The following is a 20,289-nucleotide window of genomic DNA, read 5'->3' on the forward strand; positions in this document are numbered from 1 at the left end:
TCATTTAGCAGACGCTTTTATCCAAAGCGACTTATAAACCATAACAAACACACGTGTCGAATGTAAACAAAGTCAATGTGACTGAACCCAGAAGTGCGTGCTCTTGCACCTCAGGCTTCAGAACGCGCTGTGTATTCCAGCGCTCTGCATGAGGGGAAATCTCTGACAGCATTCAGGTTAATGTAAGGTTTTTTTTTTTCATAAAACATTTTCTTTTTTTTCATTCATGATTTATTTTTGTTTCACTTTTTACATCACAAAAACCTACCATTTTAACAGGGGTGTGTAGACTTTTTATATCCACTGTAATCCAACCACATTGCTTTTGTTCATTTAAATCTCTACTTATAATTTCAGTGGTGGAAACCACAATCAATCCTTAAATTATTATATTTCTTATTGACTGGTCACTTGAATTGAATTAATTTAAAACAAAACTCAATAACTCAAAAATAATTCAATTATAAATGTCAGTTGGACCTACTGTAGGGCTCCAACAAATAGCCAGAATATCACTGTATGCTTTTGAATAATTAGCCTTTAGAGCAGCCAGAAACTCTTTAACTATAATGAATGACCATTGTCCATCATGGCAAATCGGCTTAAGACCAATTCAAGGTGGCAGTATTCACTGGAGTTTTTCCTTAATGGCATCATTCTTAGTAAACTCTAGAGACAACTGTGTGTGAAAATCCCAGGAGATCAGCAGTTGTAAAATACTCAAGCCAGCCAACAATCATACCACGATAAAAATGACTGAGATCACATTCTTCTCCCATTCTTATGGTTGATGTGAACATTACCTGAAGCTGCTGGCCCCTATCTGCATGATTGTATGCATTGCACTGCTGCCACATGATTAGCTTAGATAACTGATGAATGATAATTGCACGAAAGTGTAGGTGTACAGGTGTTCCTAATAACATGCTCTGTGAGTGTATATGGTATTCCTACTGTAATTATCAACTTTCCCAAATTAGGAAGAGATCTCATAAGGGAGGAGAGCCAACAAAGATACAAAGTGTAAAGTGAAGCTAACTTTTTTTTGTAGCAGAACAGCATGAGTACCAAAAGCTCGCTACTGCACACTTTGGTAAATTTATTTAAATCATCAAGCCCAGACACATGCTATTGTTTATGCTGTATATCAGTAATTCAATTTGTGATTTTTATACAACACAAAATTTACTAATCAAAAGAAAAAATGGAGCTACTTACCCTAGTTATTCAGAAAAAGCAGAGTTGATAATTAAATTCTATGTTATAGCATGCTGACAGAGCTTAAAGTTCAGTGACCTTGACTTAATGAACCGTGTTTCATTGTAGCATTCATTGTGTTGACACACAACAATGATCTATATCATCAGAGCATAATGAATTGTCACAGGCTTCAAAGATTTATCAGACACACCTATTATTTCTTTTATACCTATTTCCTTGGACTTTAAAGCAATCCTTTAAGCCTATTACTGTTCTCGGATTCTGGCTTATTGACAGTGATATGGCACTTTATGATTCACATAAAATGTCATATGCATTTTTTTTGCCCCTGTGAATAGCTGTGAACATCTGCATTAAGGCAAGGCACCTCAGGTAAGGCAGTTCAGTAAAGCAAGGCACCTCAGGCAAAAATTATGATTTTCTGAGTCTTAAGCCTTAAAAGGAGGAATATCCATATCATTTCACACATTGGTTCTTAGGCTCTTAATGTGAGCATGTGTACTTAGCTTTTTGCCGGTTTGTGGTTGAATTTTGGCCCATTCCTCTTGGCAAATCATTTTCATTTCTCCAAGGTTAAGAGGGTCACTCTGATACACTCACGATTTCAAAATCCTCTTTCTTTTTGAAACATCTATCTTCTCCCTAGATTCAGTCTCTTGGCCAATGATATGAATTGACATATTAGAGGAGAATTTAATGTTTCTTTCAATGACATATAATGCCCCAGTACCACTTACAGAGCAGCCCCAATTCATGATGCTTCCACCCCCGTGCTTCACCATTGGCATGGGATTCTTGGGATCATACACACCCTTTCTTTCTCCAAACATGACAAGTTGTATTATTGGCAGTGTGTTTTATTTTTGTTTCATCTGACCAGTGTATTTTTCTAAAGGAGTTCTGCTTTGTCTAAATCTTTTTAGGCATGCATCTCTGTGCTTCACTGTAGTCACAGGGATGTTTAAGGCCTTTGCTGTGGCTCTGTAGCTTTTTTCCACTCAGATTGTTTAATAATGTTGTTCCTGAGAACATTAAGAAGCTCCTTCTTCACCTTCACCATTATTTGCTATTTTTTGTGTGACATCTGCATGTAACCATGGCTTCTATATATTTTAATATAGTGTCCAAATAGTTCTTTCTCCCATCAATTTTATTTTTTAAACATATAATTTTTATGCTTATTAATATGTACTTGTTCATATTAACAATGTTAAATAATAAAAACAAAAATGTTTGAATACTTCCACCCACTGTATCAACAATTTTTTTTTTTTTTTTTTTAAATCAGTTTATGTGGAGAATTGATCATTTTTGATAAATAATAATATATTAGAACCAGTGCTGGCGCTGATCTCAGAAAATTAATCAACATCTTCTGACCAATCAGAATCAAACATTCAACAGCACTGTGGTATAAAACTGTATATTTATATTTTATACCACGGCCTGTCAGAGTACTCGATTCTGATTGGATGGATGGTGTGCGTTAAAACCACAGGTAGTTCCGGTCAGTATACTCACTGTTCTAAATTAATGTGCTGCCTATAAACAACTGTAACCATAGTAACATACAGTTAAACTCACCTTCATTATTAGTAGACAGATGCCATAATTCACACACGCACAGTCTCTCTCGCGCGCTCTCTCTCTCTCGCTCATTCGCTTGCTTGCTCACTCGTTCTCTCTCTATAATAACTATTTACTATAATTAATTCAAATAAATATAATCTTATACTACTCTATATTTGTGTATAATTAAAAGCGGGCAGAATTCTAGATGTAAATATAAAATAACTAATGAAAATGAACCATTATTTTTATCTTTCCAGTCAAATTGTACAATGCAAACATTTATGACAGATTTAACTTGTCAGTGCTGGCAAGTGACCATGGTATAAGCGGGATAGTCCATAGCTACGTGTGAATTACACGATTTTTTGTTTTGAGCCACTGCCATATTTTCTTGTTTAAACACATTGTAAAGACAATTGTAAATTGCTTACAGAGTTATAAATGGCACTTAAAATGAACATACAAACCCACAAACAAACAAACAAAAAAAAACCCCTGGGAAATAAACAGGACCTGGTGAACATCAGAAAGTATTGAGTATCATATCTTTAGAACATAAAATGAGGCTGATTTGCTTAACTATTGGGGTTTTCAGTAAGGCAGCTCTCATTATCTTAAACTCAATTTGGAGCACAGCCTGCTCAGCATGTATGCAGATTCTAAGCTATTAAAAACTAATGAAGGTTTTGAAGTCTATTCTAAAAGATTCAAGCCACCATTTTATTGAAGGAAAAGAAACATGCTTTTGCCTTCTCTAAGTTCAAATAAGGTTCAGACTTTGAATCAAAGCAATGCCACACAGAGAACACCATTTATGTAAGACAAACACAATGTACAAGTGTGCCCTTGATCAAAACACTTGAAACATGTGAGTGAGGACATTTGTAATAAATTAATAAAAAATAAAAATTAACACAATAATAATAAATAAAATAAAAGTACATCAATAAATAAACCACTTACCTGCACATACAGTCACCAGCTAATTTATTACCATTCTAATAATGGCAGGAAAACTTTGTTCTCAGTTCATGGCATAGCTTCCATAATGTATTAGAAACATTCCTTTGAGATTCTTGTCCATGTTGACTAGCTTCCTAGATCTGGTGACTGGAAGTACCATGAAGTACCCTGAGATGACTTGTGCTTTGTGACGCTGTACATTATCAAGCTGAATGTAACCATTAAGAGAAAGCAGATAGAGAGGCAATTTGTGGCAATAAAGGGGTGCACATGGTCAGCAGCAATACTCAGCTAGGCTGTGGCATTCAAACGATGCTCAATGGTATTAAGAGTTCCAATATGTGCTAAGAAAACATTTGCCACACCATTACAGCACCAGCAGCCTGAACTGTTGACCCAAGGCAGATTTGGATCCATGGATTCATTCTGTTGACACCAAATTTTGAACCTACCATCTGCATGTTGCAGTAGAAATTTATCATTTTCTGTGAGCCTGTGCCCACTGTAGCCTCAGAATCCTGTTCCTGGCTGTGCTCTTCTGCTGTTCTAGCCCAAGGTTCGCTGTGGTGTGCATTCTGTGATTTTCTTCTGCTCACCAGTGAGCATAAGAGTAGTTATTTGAGTTACCATAGACTTAATGTTAGCTCAAACCAGTCTGGCCATTCTCTTCTCAAGTCAAGTCAAGTGGGTTTTTACTGGCATTCCTCTATATAGCTTGTATACGTTGGAATGAAATAACGTTTCTTCAGGACCATGGTGCAACACGGAACAATATGCAAGACTACATAAAGTGCAACTACGCAATAGTGTGGGACAAGTACACTATTGTGTTGAGCAATCTGACTGCCCCAGGGAAGAAACTGTTGTAGTGTCTGGTCTGCTTATTTTGGCACAGACGCTCCTATACCTTCTGCCAGATGGCAGTAGGGTGAATAGTCCATGAAAAGGGTGACAGAGGTCTTCCGCAATACTGGTGGCTTTGCAGATGCAGCGGTTGTTGAAGGAGGTGTCAGTGGTGGGTAGAGACCTGATGATCTTTTCAACTGTCCTCTCAATTCGCTGTAGGGTTTTGTGGTCTGAGGCTGTGCAGTTACTGTACCACACAGTGAGACAGCTGGTCAGGACACTCTCTATTGTCCCTCTGTAGAAGGAGGTGAGGATGAGAGGGGGCAGTTTGGCTCTCTTCAGACTCCAGAGGAATAGATGATGGGCCTTGCCTTCTTGACTAGGCTGGTGGTGTTGAGAGTCCAGGAGAGGTCCTCAGTCATGTGTACACCAAGAAACTTCAAGCTTTTGACTCTCTCCACTGTTGTTACACAGTTGTTGATGTGCAGTGGTGATTGGTCCACTTGGGTTCTCCTGAAGTCGACAACCATCTCTTTAGTCTTATCAACATTAAGAGATTGATTGTTGTCTCTACACCATTCTGCGAGCTGGTTCACTTCCTCCCTGTACGCTGACTCATCACTGATGCTGATGAGGCCCACAACTGTAGTGTCATCAGAAAACTTGATGATATGATTAGAACTGAACTTAGCAGCATAGTCATGAGTCAGCAGAGTAAACAGCAGTGGACTGAGCACACAGCCATGGGGGGCTCCGGTGTTCAGTTTGGTGGTGCTGGAGGTGGAGTTGCCGATCCTGATGCACTGGGGTCCAGGATCCATTTGCAGAGGGAGGTGGTCAGACCCAGCAGACTCAACTTTGTTGTCAGTTGTTGTGGGATGATTGTGTTGAATGCTGAACTGACGTCTGTGAACAGCATCTTTACATAATTGTAATTTATCTAGATGGGTCAGAGACAGATGGCTGGTAGCAGATATGGTGAGTGAATTTCAGCAGTCATCCACGGTTCCTGGTTTCTGACCAGTCTCATCAACAAGGTGTTCCCTCCTGCAGAACCACTATTCACTAGATGTTTTTTTTTTGTTTGTTTGGATTTTATTTTTTGTTTGCAGCATTGTGAGTAAGTTCTAGAGATTGTTGTGCATGAAAATCCCAAGAGCAGTTTCTGAAATATTTAAATTAACCTGTCTGGCACCAACAACACACCACGGTTAAAGTAACTATGTAACATTCTGATATTTGATGTGAACATTAACTGAAACTCTTGACCTGTATCTGCATGATTTTATGTATTGCGCTGCTGCCACCCCTGCTGAAAAAATACAAAACAATAGAAAAACTCATGGAATTTGTCATGGATTTATTGCTCATAATGGGATTCTTTTAGTTTTTTCTTTTAGTTTTAGATTCATAGTGGGTCCTGGTGGCATGTTATGTCTTGCAGTGGTCGGGAACCTATGGCTTGCGAGCCATATATGGCTCTTTCAGTGATTGCCTGTGGCTCAACAACAGGGAAAACATAGGATTCACGAAAGCTAGTGTGTCAATTCAATTACTCTTACTCTAATCAAAAACTCTACATATTGCACATTTTTAAAACATTGTTATTCAAAATCTATGCCAGTTTGTCATGTATACACCAACCTGTGGCACAACAAGCTCAAGTTTCACTGAATAATGTGAAGCAGAGCATTAATTTCCCGGTCTAATTCATAAATCGGTTAAAAATGACATAGCCAGTTTTCTTTTTTTTTTAACCAACGTGAAATGGCTAAAAGAAAAAAAAAGACAGCATTGTTCTTTCCAGTCTGAACAGACAGACGAGTTTGCATATTTGGAAGTCACGTTAATGGTAAGTAGTCTTCAGTTTACTCTTACTTATGTACTGCATCTTGTACTGATTTACCATTTGATGAAACATATCACAATTGGTTAAATGGAGTCCAAGTCCCACCTACAGGCCTATTAGGTGAAGTGCAGGCTGTTAAGTCAAGAACACGTAAATTGTCAAATGGCCTTTATTACATTACCACTTTTTATAATTATGCAATAACAGTAAAGATAATAACTATAATAATAAGAAGACATACAAAACAAAAAAAAATATGTTAACTTTTCTCTCACTCTTTAAAGAAAAAAGCATAACTTTTTTGGGCTTTTATGGCTGTGACAGCTGAAAAGGTTCTCGACCTCTGGTCTAGTGGATAACATTAAGGACCGGTAATGGTAGTGGTTTTAATAGTTAGCTGATTGTTTGTAATAGTATTTGTGGTGGAAAGTATTAGAATTTCTGTGATGGTTTCTATTTTTTATTTTATTTATTTATTTTTACAGCAGGGACAAGATTAGCTGATTGAACAATTGCATTAATGTGCTAATAAAGTGACCAGTGAGTGTAGGTATAGGTTTATGATTGTATGTGCATGTATGTATACCATATACTAGGAATATACTAAATTTGCCAGTTTGCGACTATAATTGAGCTGCTCTTCAAGCATAGCCTTAGGCTATAAACAGAACTCTGCTTCCCAACTCAGCTGCAGTAACCTATGCTCTACAGGAAGAAAAATGCAGCCGTTCAAGTTAAACGGCTATAGATTCAGCTGCTAAAGCGAATGCTCATTACAGTTGAATGAAATTGGTGACTAAATCTTGTGAAAGTGAAGCTTTTCTCCGAGCATCATTTAGTTCTTTTCACTCAAGATATCCCTTTTTTTGCCTTTTCCCTCAGCACCTGTGTGGCAGTGGCAGGGACATTACACAGGTCCAGCCACGCAACATTAAATCACACATCTTTTAAAATAGCCTGTGAGTAGCTGATCGATACAAAGATGATGTAATTTTCCAATAGTCCTGTGTGACCCCTGCGACGGTGCAGAGCGCTGGTCATGAATCACCTCCTGCCATCTGGGTCCGGTGAGAAAAGTACTGGATTTCATCTGCTCTGTAACCATTTCATTATAAATCTCGGCAGGAAAAGAACCCTCCAGAGTCAGGCTATTTATTGTCAGCCCCTGGCAGGAGTTGCTGCTTTATGCTGATCTCAGAACAGCCTTTTTATGAGTTCTTGTAATAGTTAAAGCTCAAGTTAAAGTAAGGTTTTAGGATGCCATAAAAGTGTTGTAGCCAGAACATTTTAGGCTGTGGTTTATCCTGAACAGAAGAAATGAAAACTGTTACAATAAATCGCACCTGATGGTGTAGTGCTTTCAGCATGCACATTTAAAAGAATCAAAACTGCTTATATCAAGGCCACTATTTAAGCTATGCATCTGATTGCTAGCACTGAAGCAACATACATTTTGATTAAGTCTGAATGGGAGATGCCTTATCTTATCCATAAATTAAGCTATCTTAGGCAAGGACTTGATTATTTAGGCCTTGCACAGAATATATTTGAAGTTGCAAGTGAAGAAAAATGAAAAGTTTTTAAAAAACTTTCAGAAGTTTAAATTGGCACATCTCAACAGAACACAGATTTCACATTAGTACTAGACTGAATTATTTAATGATGCTCACCCCACATTAAACTACTTGAGCGCTTGCCTAGATGGGATGTGAGAAGACATCCAATGTTGAAATTGTCCAATGTTGTAAGAGGGGTCATCGGTTAGTCTCACAGATGTGGAAAATCTAAAAAAAAAAAAAATGGACGAAATGTTTTTGCTTGTTTAAAGATGATCTAAGTATTTATTTCATCTCCAGTGCCATTAAGGCAGGAGTTCTCAAAGTTTTTTTTTTTTTTTTTTTTGGAGCCAATGAAAGCTATAACTGCAAAATAAACCCTGTGGACCTTGCCAGTACAGATTTTACAAACATAATTCAATTATTTGTGTAAAGAAGATTATTTATAGGCTGACTAGTTTTGGAGTTATTATGGTTTGGATTCAATTCAACTGACCAGTCAAACAGGCTAATAACTCTAAAAGCTAAGTAGTAAATATAATAAATTGGATTATGGTTGGTTGTGATGTCCACCACTGTAACAACTGCTAGACTGTACATTTCATCCCCCATGTGAAGAGGCACCATTGACTTTTTGGCAAACTTGCTGAAAAACTAGTTCACTAGTTTGCTGCTCATGTACACTAATTTCCCCATTGGGGATAAATAAAGTACCTACCCCCCCCCCCCCTCTCTCTCTCTCTCTCTCTCTCTATCTAAATCACAGATCCCCTAGCTAAGCTTGATTGACTCCTAGGGGGTCCACTTTAAGAACCACTGGTGTAAGAGACAGAGTCAATGGGAGAAGGGGTTGGTCAGCAAAAAAAAAAAAAAAGTCTGAATAATTTAAAGACACCTGGGTTTAAATATATATATATATATATATATATATATATATATATATATATATATATATATATATATATATATTGAATACAGTTTGAAAAAAATATCTTGAACAAAATCAGGGGGTTCACAGGTTGTTGTTGCTGCTGTTGTTTTAATTACCCATAGTGGGAATTTAATAAAAAAATAATAATAAAAAAAAATGGTAAAGCTACATGCTAGCAATTTCCAACCAAATGAGGTAGCAAATTCTCAAAAAATGAATGCACAAAGCCTGTGAGCTATTCTCTCAATGCAGTTCATGTTCCAACACTAAACTGCCTCTTGTGGCTAAAGTTGGTACATCGTGCTTATTTTGAGCCAGCTTCCTCCCTTTCAACTGTTTTGTTATTCTGGATCTTTTCTGGTTGAACCGTGTGCCGGACTGCCATATATCCGCTTGTAGAAAACTAAATGGAATATAGAGCCTACAGCATGCACATTAGAGTGCACTGTTGATCACTGCATTGTTTAATCCCACAACAGGAGTGCGAGGCACAAAAGCATTATTCTTCCAACAGTTGTGTGTGTGTGTGTGTGTGTGTGTGTGTGTGTGTGTGTGTGTGTGTGTGTGTGTGTGTGTGTGTGTAGCCAAAAAAAACCCTAACTGGGGAACCCTTAATGGTTATATGAAGAATCACCCTGCAGAAAGTTTACCTTTCAGAAAAGACTTCACATAGAAGCTCTTTAGAAAGCTACACTTCGGGGAAATAAAGGTTTAATTCAGAAATGTTATGTCTCTCCTAGGGAGAGAAAGCTAATTCAGAGGGTTTCCCATTGACAAAAGGTTCTAAGAAGAACCTTTTTTGTGATAGTGTATCTTTGGCTTCTGCACCTCAGATAATATTTGAATGTACATATAATTTACACAATTTATGTGCATGCAACCGTATTGAGAAGACACAGAAAGCCACACTCAAAGGGAAATAAATAATATTCTAAAGGGTTCTCCAGCTTGTCTCCCTGGAAAACCTGTAAAGGTTCTGCAAAAAGGTCACAAAAGGTTCTACCTAAATAGAACTTCTTTAGGAAGATAGACTGATTAACCAACCAAAGAACTACAGTGGAATTCTTTCATAAGCCCATAAAGCCAGTACCAGTCCAAATAAACATACAATATATGGATATATTTCTCCTCTAAAATTATGGCATATATCTTTAACTTTTCAGGTCAGTCCCTGAGAGTCTCATATCCCAGAGTTGTCACTAATCCACAACTGACCACAGATTTGTGCTGAGAAAAAAAAAAAAAAGATTGAAAAATTGACCCTTCTAGAACAGCAAACTGAAGCTGTTTATCCCTATCTCAGTGTAAACATTATGAACACTTTTGAATGTATAAATTGTGGAGGAGAGGAAAGTTGTGTGGTGGTAAAATGCCTTGACCTTAGCAGATGAGGTCAAATGCAGTGCTGTGGCTGTTTTTGTAAACCGTGTGCATGTTTGGTCATGTTGAGAGATCTTTATGTGGCTTGAATTGAGAAAACTACCCTGGTCATATGTTTTGGGGACACAGAGGCCAGTGTATGGGTCACTCAATCTATACATAATTGAAGGTTTAAAAAGGGCAGAGGGAACATTTTTGTGGAAATCCATGTACTTTTTTTGTGTGTGTGTGAAGGTAATACCAAGTAATGCTAGTTGAGAGGAGGATGTTCCTTCAGGCAGCACACATAGGTCACAAAATCGCTAATAATAAAACAATGTCAAATCTACAACCCTGGCAGGTACTTTGGGAACCATTTAAAGGTTCTATATTGAATTCTGCAGGAGAGTAACATTTCAGTAGTAAAATGTAAAAGAAGCTAAACATTAAATATAATCCTATGTCAGGGGTGTCCAGTCTTATCCTGGAAGGGCCAGTGTGTGTTCAGGTTTTCATTCCAACCAAGCAGAAGCCGCACCTGATAGTCTACTGAAAGCCAAGATCAACCGCATTTTGCACATTATATCGGAAACCACTGTCCTAGATTATAAGATAATTATTCCATCATACGAGAAGTACAGGGAGGCTAAACCAATATGTGGTGTTCTGCGAGAAACCATCGGATGTTTCTGTGGCTCAATTCTGAAAAATATGCAAAATTAAAAAAAAAAAAAGGTCTTTATTAAATTTAACTTTGAATATACCTATCTCTAATTTATGAAAATATAAATATATTTTACCAAATTGACACGTGTTTTTTTTGACAATTTTTTAACCTCGCGTTGGTGTCTTTCTCCAAAGATTATATTGGTTAAGCAGCCGGTTTAAAATACGGCAACAGTGTTGTTTTTCCATAATTAAACTAGGTTATAAATGTAGGTATTGGAATGAAATGTATTTTTTCCTCTTTATGACTTTTAGGGGTAACCAGTCTTTAAATGCTAGAATTTCACTTCTGGATGAAATATGTGCAAAAGAGAAACAACTGTGTATAGTAGAAAATGTCAGGCTTGTTGCTGAAAATGAAGCTAACTATTTAATTGTACGATCATTTGTATATTACATTTCTAATCAATTTTTGTATAGTATATACAGTACTTGCAGTGCATTGCCTGTAAAGCTACAGTACATCATAAGAAGCAAAGAACAGATTCTGTGAATTATGTCATTGGGAACAGTTCAGAAGATGGCTGACATTTTCAACAGGACTCTAATCAGACTGTGTCTCAAATGATAAGCTCTATATCCCTATACTCTAAATAGTAAGTTTAGCCAACTTGGTCAAACTAATTCCTTCACTGAGCTGTGAACAGCCTCCACAAGAGCAACAAACAGTATTAAACATCCAAAATGTCCAGTTTGAAGTGTAACATACTTGGAGGACTTGACTGTCTACCCTCTTCCAAATACATAAGCACACAGGCACCCATGACTGGCTAGAGGTGCTGTGATTGACAGGAGAGAAAGATTATGCCATCCCTCCCACCCAGAGAGCATGGCTAATTTTGCTTCTTTTGCTCCTTGCCATGACTGGCTATTTAAACTTTTACCCCTTAATCTGAATCTGTGCTATATACACATTTCACAAAACAGAGCACACCCAAAAACAAAATGAAACCAAAAAGAGGAGGCTCTGATGGATCCAGCCCCTCGTTTAAAGTGTCCAATGGTCAACATTACATTTTTGATGGTTGAGTAGCATCGTTGTAAATAATAGTACATTAAGTGAGATCTAATTATAAGTTCTGGAGTACAACAAAAGCATGTCTCAGCATTGTACAATATATCTCTGCCTTATTCCATTTCATGGAAGGCTCAGTTGTTCAGAGTGCTATGTAAGGTACCACTGCTGTTCACTGTCGAATAAACACCGTGACAAAATTGACTCAACATCGTCTGGTTAGCTACACTTGAGACATAATAAATAACATATTCAAAGAACTAGACATGAACTCTGACATTTATAGCATATGCAAAGTCTCCAATGGGTAGTTATCTCATCCATATTTCTCAGTACACCTGTAATTCTACGAAAATGTTTATGAGGACTGGAAAATACACTGAAATGATTTAATTTCATGCATGGTCCTCAACTGGTTAAAAACATGATCAGATTTAAATTGTGACAAGTAATTCATTCAGTCTTCATTGTGTTCTCTCATTAATTTGCAGGTCAACTGACTACGGAACCACTTACAAGAAGCTTAATGAGAAAGTCGGGGTGAAAACCATACTTAGTTACTTGTATGTCAGCCCAAATAACAAGCGAAAGGTAAGTCTTGCTTATAATATCCTCAGTATAAATATTTTAATGTATGGTTATAAAAAAAGATGGTAAGGACACCTTCTATCACTTTGTGTAGAAGAAAGCTGCCTCTCAGCTTAAATGTATAATAGCTAATATATTCCTTTTTTAATATTCATTACCCCTGTAGCCCTGGCATCCACTTATATCTTATATGATATGATCAGTACAATGAAAGAGCTCATAAATACATCCAATAGAACATGCAATAGACAAAAGAAAATTTCATTAAGAGATTTGGTAATATTCAAAGCAAAACACTTGTACTTCATTCATATTGATAAGCCTGTAGTTTCTGTCTCGCATGGCCACTGAGTTATGAACTGCGTGGAAAGAGAGTTGTAAATTTGCAGTGTTTTAATCAAAGGCGAGACAAGAGGGTTCAAATTTACGGCCCAGAGGCTCCTGCGGCTCATCGAGTGATGGCACAAACCATTAGTCTCACTCCTCCCTTGTCCTCTTATCCCTCCTCAAATCCCCTTTTCTCAGTCACAAAGGGCTCATTTTCTCTTCATTAATTAAAGCCTTGTAATGAAGATAGAATGTGTCTCTGGCATTTTCTGTAGGACCTGCATGGTATATATGCCCCTTTAGCTGCCATTTTGAAACATTTACTAAGTGATATACCAATATTTAATATTACTATAAATTCTGTAAATGTACATATAAATTAACGACTTGTTAATATTATATTATTTTACCCATGCAATTATTTGTGCTCATTTCTAGTAAGTGTCTCAGTCCAATTATAAATGAATAAGTAGTTTTATATTTATAATGAGATGGCTACTTGTTTACCATCTCCTTAATCCTTAACAATGGCTTTGTACATTGTTAATATATTATTCTTTATAATAGTTAGCTAGGACTTAGTTATGTTAGGACTAAGTGGTTTTGAAACATTGAAGCATATATATCACAATAAGTAATAGTAATGTATGTGAATACAGTTTACTCATAGCAATAGTTATTAGTATATTAGTATATAAATATTAGGTTTTTTATATTAAGTAGTAATAATGTACTGGTTTTTAAATTATTCATTAACTGTTATTTAATGCAAAAACAACTACTTTGCTAATTTATGCCATCTTGAATATATTTATTTGAGTTTTTATGTAACCTGATAAGTGCTTAGTATACTATTAATTAATGATAGTGAATAAATATATTATGTATTTAATGCTATATGGTCCATGGTGTTCAGCCAATCAAGACAAAACCACTTCGTGCCACTTCTAAATTTGCCAGAAGTGCCTAGCCCATCCACTGTTGTAGGAATTTCTCCCACAGTTATTTTTGTTGTCTTTGAAAGCTAAATGAAATGAAATAAAATCCTTGCATATAAATTTAATTATATAGTATAAATTATATAAGGAATAATGAATGAAGAAAAGCTGAAATGCAATGAGGAGTTTGTATACAGTGATAGTGTTTTCTTCCAGGCAGCAATGTTCTCTTCCATTACACAATGTGTTAGTATGTCCCAGTACTTGCATACTTTTAGTAAATAGTATAAGTATGCCAGTTGGGATGCAGAGTGAACATTCAGCTGCTTGTCTTTATTAGTGTTTTGAGCATCACATTTCCTGATTTAATTTTGTGTAGTTTGCCAATCATCAATCATCTGCTACACTGGTTTTAATAAAAGTTGAATATCTGCACTTGTATCCATCTGTCTGCTTCACAACACATTTGGAGCTTGCTTAATGTTGGTGATATTGTTTTTTTCTTTTTTCTTTTAAATAGGCAGTCATTTAATTTTGTCATAAAATAATGCGTTTACTTGTCATCACCCACTGAAACACCCTACAAACCAGTGTTACAATGCTGTAAATTTCAGGATCTAGATTTATGTGAACACTTGAAATTTTTTTAAGTATGATTTCTAATATCAACATCAATTGATATCTAACTATCAATAGAACAATCACTAAAAATGCAAGGGACATTTTCTAATATATTCAAGGCCAGTGCATGCATGAGAAAAGCAAGACTGTTTTTCAATTTCCCTCTCTCCCTCTTTTTTTTTTTTTCTTCATTTTGCTGTGTTTAAGCAGAGAGCTCTTTTTACTGTTCATTAAGGAGAGCTCGGTAATGAAGATGGAACACGTCTGCCACTAGTTCCTCTCACTGCGTCTCAGTGATCACACAAAGCTACGCCTGGAGCTACATGATAATTAAGGATTACACTGACACTAAACACAGTTCCTTGTAGGTCTGTGTGGAAAAAAGACAACAAAAAATGAATGGCTAACAGAGCATATCTATGTGAACACGAATAAAGATTTACGCTTGGAGATGAACTGTAAAAGGCATATCTAGGACCACGAAGCATGACCTTAAAGATTAAAGATTTGTTACTGGTGTCATCACGCTGCATAGTAATATCTCTCTCCTACTTGTAAGTGTCAGAAGCCTGTTATCAAACGCAGTATTTATAGGATCAAATGGTTATCTTTCAGCATATTTTTAGTTTTAATATACAGTATCATGAAGTGATTTGAGTAATAATGTGCTTCATTTATTTCCGCCAGATATACTCGTTTATTTTCGTACTTTCATGCCTATGTTGATGAATGTCAATCACCTGTAAACACATGCAGTTCATTTGCATTCAGACGCAAAACTAAAGGTAAGCTCACTGAAAACAAGAAATGAGGACATAACAAAAGGCAGAAATGGAAGTTATTTTGACTCCGTTATAAAATTATTTAGGAGAATAAAAGAATCTGAAAAGGCCAAAATCAGGAGACAAAAAAGATGAATTAGGTGTGAATTAAATGAGGTGAAAATAAAATGGTTTGACATGAAAACAGAGAAAACACAACGTTTACACTGTATGCAGGTGATCAGGGACATCAAGCACCTCACACAACAAAACTGCCATGTTTAAATTCTTTAAGTGTCTCGGCGACTGGTAGACAGTAGTTTGTCACACAATTCAGCCTCTTGTGCCCCAATGCACCTGCCTCAGTGCCATGTTGGAAGAGCAGGAGGTCATGCAAGATGTATTTGGAATGCCTGATGATGGCATGCAGCACAGTAAAGAGTATGCAGTTCATTGCAGATTGAGACATATATGATCAGTCACTTATCAGACACTTAGTCCTAGGTTTAAAGTGATGCATAGCATTAAAAGAAGATTGGTGCCTAATTATTGAGTTCAGGTGTTTCAGCCACACCCATTGCTAACAGGTGCATAAACCCAAGCACATAGACAAACATTGGCAGTAGCATGAGTTGTACTGAAGAGCTTGGTGACTTTCAACGTGGCACTGTCATAGTATAATAAGTCAGTTCATGAAAGTTCTGCCCTCCTAGATCTGCCAAGCATCGAATGACGTTGTGTAAAGCACACTGCTACTGGGGCAGTGGAAACATTTCTCTGAAGTGATGGATCACACTTCACTCTCTGGCAGTCTGATGGAATAATCTTGGTTTGGCAGAAGTCAGAATGCATAGTGCCAACAGTACAGTTTGGTGGAGGAAAGATAATTGTTTTTCAGAGTTAGGGCCTCTTGTGTCCAGTGAAGGGTAATGTTAATGGTAAAGCATACAAAGACATTTTAGAGAATTTATGCTTACAAATTTGTCAACATTCTGGGGAAGGCCCATTCCTGTTCCAGCATGACTGTTCCCTTGTGTACAAAACCAGGTCCATAAATATATGGTTTGATGAGTTTGTTGTGGAGGAACTCGAGTGTATTCACCTTGTGACAATGGTTTGGGGAAGGCCCTTTCCTGTTCCAGCATGACTGTGAACCTGTGCACATAGTGAGCTCCATAAAGACATGGTTTGATAGTTTTGATGTGGATGAACCCGAGTGGATTCCACAGAGCCCTGACCTCCACCCCATTGAACACCTTTGGGATGAACAGATTGAGACAGGCCTTCCTGTCCACAGACACAGTCCAGAATTCCCATAGACGCACTCCAAAATCTTTCAAAAAGTCACAAAGAGTGAAGGCTGTTGTAGCTGCAAGGGGGGTGCCAACTCCATTTTAATTCCCACGTTTTGTTTTTTTAATGGGATGTCCAACAAGCTAATATACAGTAGGTGTGATGGTCACATGTCCACATACTTTTAGCCATGTGGTGTATCTTTACATGTGCCCCAAACTTTTGCACCATAAGAAGACTTGTATGAAAAGTAATGAATGAAGTGATGAGCTACTGTATGATGATTTTTAAAAAAAAATTGAATATGTTAGTCCATATGAGCTAGAATTGATGGTATAATTGTTAATTCTCTTCTGTTTTATCCTCAAGAAAGACAGTGTATTTTAGCTTAAACCAGGGCTGGAAACTTCTAGTTCTGATGGAATAGGGTTTACCACAGTTTCTAGTATGTCATTGTTTAATAGCAAATTGTGTTTTTTTTGTTTTTGTTTTTTAACCAGAACTGAAGTGAGTCTAAAGATTTCCACATCACCACCCATATTTGCTGATTGGCTTGTCCAGTAGATAAAGTATTATTGCTGATTAACTGGCATCTTTTGGAAAAGCCAGTTTGGCAAATGAATGCACAGTGAAGTAACGCTATATAATTTGATCCTTTATAGCTGAGAGCTATAAAGGTTACCCATGCTGAAAAGTTGAAATCATGACAATTGCTCCCTTAGGCGCTACTCTCTCTGATGTATAGTCATAGTTATAGATTTGTACAAGATGTACGGTATTGTTCCCTGAGTCTCGGAGGCAAAATTAGGTAATAAAACTGAAAATTAAAAATGAATTGGATTGCGATCAACAGCATTATGAGGCTCTGTGTATTCTGTTGTTTTCTAAGGAGTAATAAGTATATTTTTTTTATTGGCTAGTAAAATTATGTTGCCCATGGTGCTGTGTTTTTATAACCCTGTTAAGTTTTGCATCTTTGTGCATGCACAGTATTGTACGCAAGTGATCTCCATCTAGTTTCATGATCCAAGTTTTCCTTTTTTACTGAACAATCGCACTTTCTAAAATAAATAATAAAATTATTAAGCCCCCCACTTTCCACCAACCAGACAAAGCACCATCAGGGCCTGCTCGGTTAGCAGTGACCTTATTATCATTAGCATTATTATGACTGCAGATGTTTCACTCTGTTTAAGCGAGGCCAGTTTAAATTTTTTTTACAACAGAGACTAACTTGCAGTGCAGTTGGTGTCAAAACATGAACCCAGCCTTGACCTATTTGCATATGTAAAAGTCATAAGTCCTCAGTCCTGATGTATTCTGGGATGTGTTTAAGACATCAAGGCTATGATTAATGCATGAGACTCTTCTGAAGACAAACTATACAAAGATATATTTTCTTTTTAGCACTACATTTAAGGTTTTGCACTAGTGACCAGAAGATTTTGACTTCAGTTCACAGACAGTGATCCACTCTTGGACTTTTGAATAAAGCCTTAAATTCTCTGTGCTTGGCATGGATTTTGCCTCATTTGATAAAAATAAATAAATAAATAAATAAAAATCCGCCAAATAAAGGCAGAAGTAATGCTATTGATAGCAAAGCCCTGAAATCAACCTTTTAATGTATTCTGTTGAAGTCTTGCAAAGCAGAAGCCAGCTGTGGTATTTTCATTTTACATCAAAATAAATAAATAAATAAATAAATAAATAAATAATTACATGCTTCAGGGTTTGTTTTAGGTGGTTTGAATTTCTTTCGTGCTTTTATAGGCAATGAATAGAGATGGAAATTGATTTTACTTGAAACTGATTACCGAGTCTGACACTTTCACAGTTGCATTTACACCATGTAAATCCTTTACTTATGACTGCTAACATAACTCATACTGTTTATTGCATTGTAATAAGAATACGACTGGTGGGAGCTTAGGTGAAATGGCATATTCTAGTCACTGCTTTAGAAAATGTTTTAAAATGTAATTTGTAAAATTTAAATAAATAGTAATTATATTAATGTTTATCTTTTTGTGCATGTATTTTTCCTGGTATAAGCTGGTTTGAATGGAACCTTTTACAATCCTTAGAATCCTAAGCATTTGTTTCTTCATTCACTTAAAAAAAAAAGGGGGGGGGGTCTTCATTTCAATGGTGTGTCATTTTTGTGGTTGAAGATCAGGTTGAAACATATCAAGGACAGAAATGTACAGTTGAACATTAGGTGTTTCTTTTCCTCCTACCTTGTATTGCAAGATAAAAGATAATCAAGTTCATAAATATGTCTTGCATACAAACTGAGACAGCATTCAGACTGAATCTCATGGTGACAGCGAAATCAGTGAAATGAGGAAGAGGTTGTTTACACCATGATGGAAGTGAACAGTACACCCTCCACCACACTCCAAAAAAAATAGAAAAAAGGAAAAAAAGTAGAACATCTGTTGGCCCCTCGGCAACATGCATGTGCTGGGGGGGGGACGTATTCATTTGTAGTCCATGACCTAGACACACAGCTTTTTGCAAGACCTCAGGAAAGACGAAACAAAAAAAAAAAAAAAAAAGAGTTGCCTTGTTTGATGGTTGCATTAAAATCTTATGACCTATCAAGCTTGGAAAAGATGCTGTGTAACCTACTTTTAGAGTGTGTGTGTGTGTGTGTGTGTGTGTGTGTGTGTGTAGGGCTCTGCATCCCAGTTACTTTTGAAGGAAATCAGAAGTGACGTTTGACCAGTAAATGGCCGAGAATGAATCAATTAACCTGTATTTGAAGCATCTCTGTGGGATCATACTGCACTTTTCGACTTTAATAACAGTATTTAACTGAGTGTCACCTAAAATGTCAATGGAATCATCACTTCGTTTGGAGGAACACAGCAGTTTCTTTACTAAGGACATCAATTAGGATAGAATAGTCTTTTGTTTCATTTCTTTAGCCTTGGCGGTAACATTGTTTGAAGGTCACTGTTCAATACACCAGTTGCAGATGCTAATAGGACATATTATATTTAATATTTTAGTGTTTTGTTTGTTGTTTGGGTGGAGGTAGAGCTAATAAACATTGAACACTGTGCAAAGACTGTGACAGTAAGGCAGATCAAAAAAAAAAAATGTTAAAATATTAATGTTAAAAAAAGGCAGGCTAGTTGTAAGGATAAAGCAAATAACAGCTTTATCTTCACTTTTCCTCCGTCAGCCTTTCTTGCCTCTGCTTCATTTACTCTAAAGAAAAACTAGCGCATGTGGGTTATCACGGAGCGTATACGGCGCCGGAGAGTCTAAATGAACACACTGGCAACCAGAGCAGTTCAAATAGACGTCCGATTTATTCGTAGAATAACAGAGGCTTTTATAGGTACAAATAGCCGTGCATAGGCGTACTGCTGTGTGGAAATAATATGGCAGTTGAACTGTCTGGCCACATACATGAAAAACATCTTAGGCAATACAAGAATGTACAGCAGTTGTTGAACATATATGGTGTGGTTCGCTTAACAGAAAAGAAGAAGTACCTATGGTGACATGTTAAACTGGCATGTACACATCAGACAGATTCTGTAAAGTTCATGAGACAGAAATTAAACTATAACCTAAACAGACTTATACATATCTGAGGGAATAGAGAATAGCGTTTCCAACACTAGCCTTATTTGATAGTTTAAAGATACAGTATTTTAGACTAGATGAAGCCAGTCAACTGTAATTGATCAGTTTGATCTATAGTTG

The 20,289-nt window shown here is 36.7% G+C and overlaps 1 protein-coding gene across 4 annotated transcripts in view; it reads left to right on the forward strand.

The window, feature by feature from the left end:
- The window catches only part of LOC128602207 (VPS10 domain-containing receptor SorCS1), a 248,276-nt gene that overhangs the window by 138,307 nt on the left and 89,680 nt on the right, over positions 1–20,289 (forward strand). For all 4 annotated transcript variants that reach the window (XM_053615864.1, XM_053615863.1, XM_053615865.1 and 1 more), the window contains exon 3: positions 12,530–12,629. In XM_053615864.1, the coding sequence (XP_053471839.1) occupies positions 12,530–12,629 (100 nt within the window). The remainder of the gene's footprint in view (positions 1–12,529; positions 12,630–20,289) is intronic.

This window comes from Ictalurus furcatus, chromosome 26, assembly GCF_023375685.1.
Source record: "Ictalurus furcatus strain D&B chromosome 26, Billie_1.0, whole genome shotgun sequence".
NCBI lineage: Eukaryota > Metazoa > Chordata > Actinopteri > Siluriformes > Ictaluridae > Ictalurus > Ictalurus furcatus.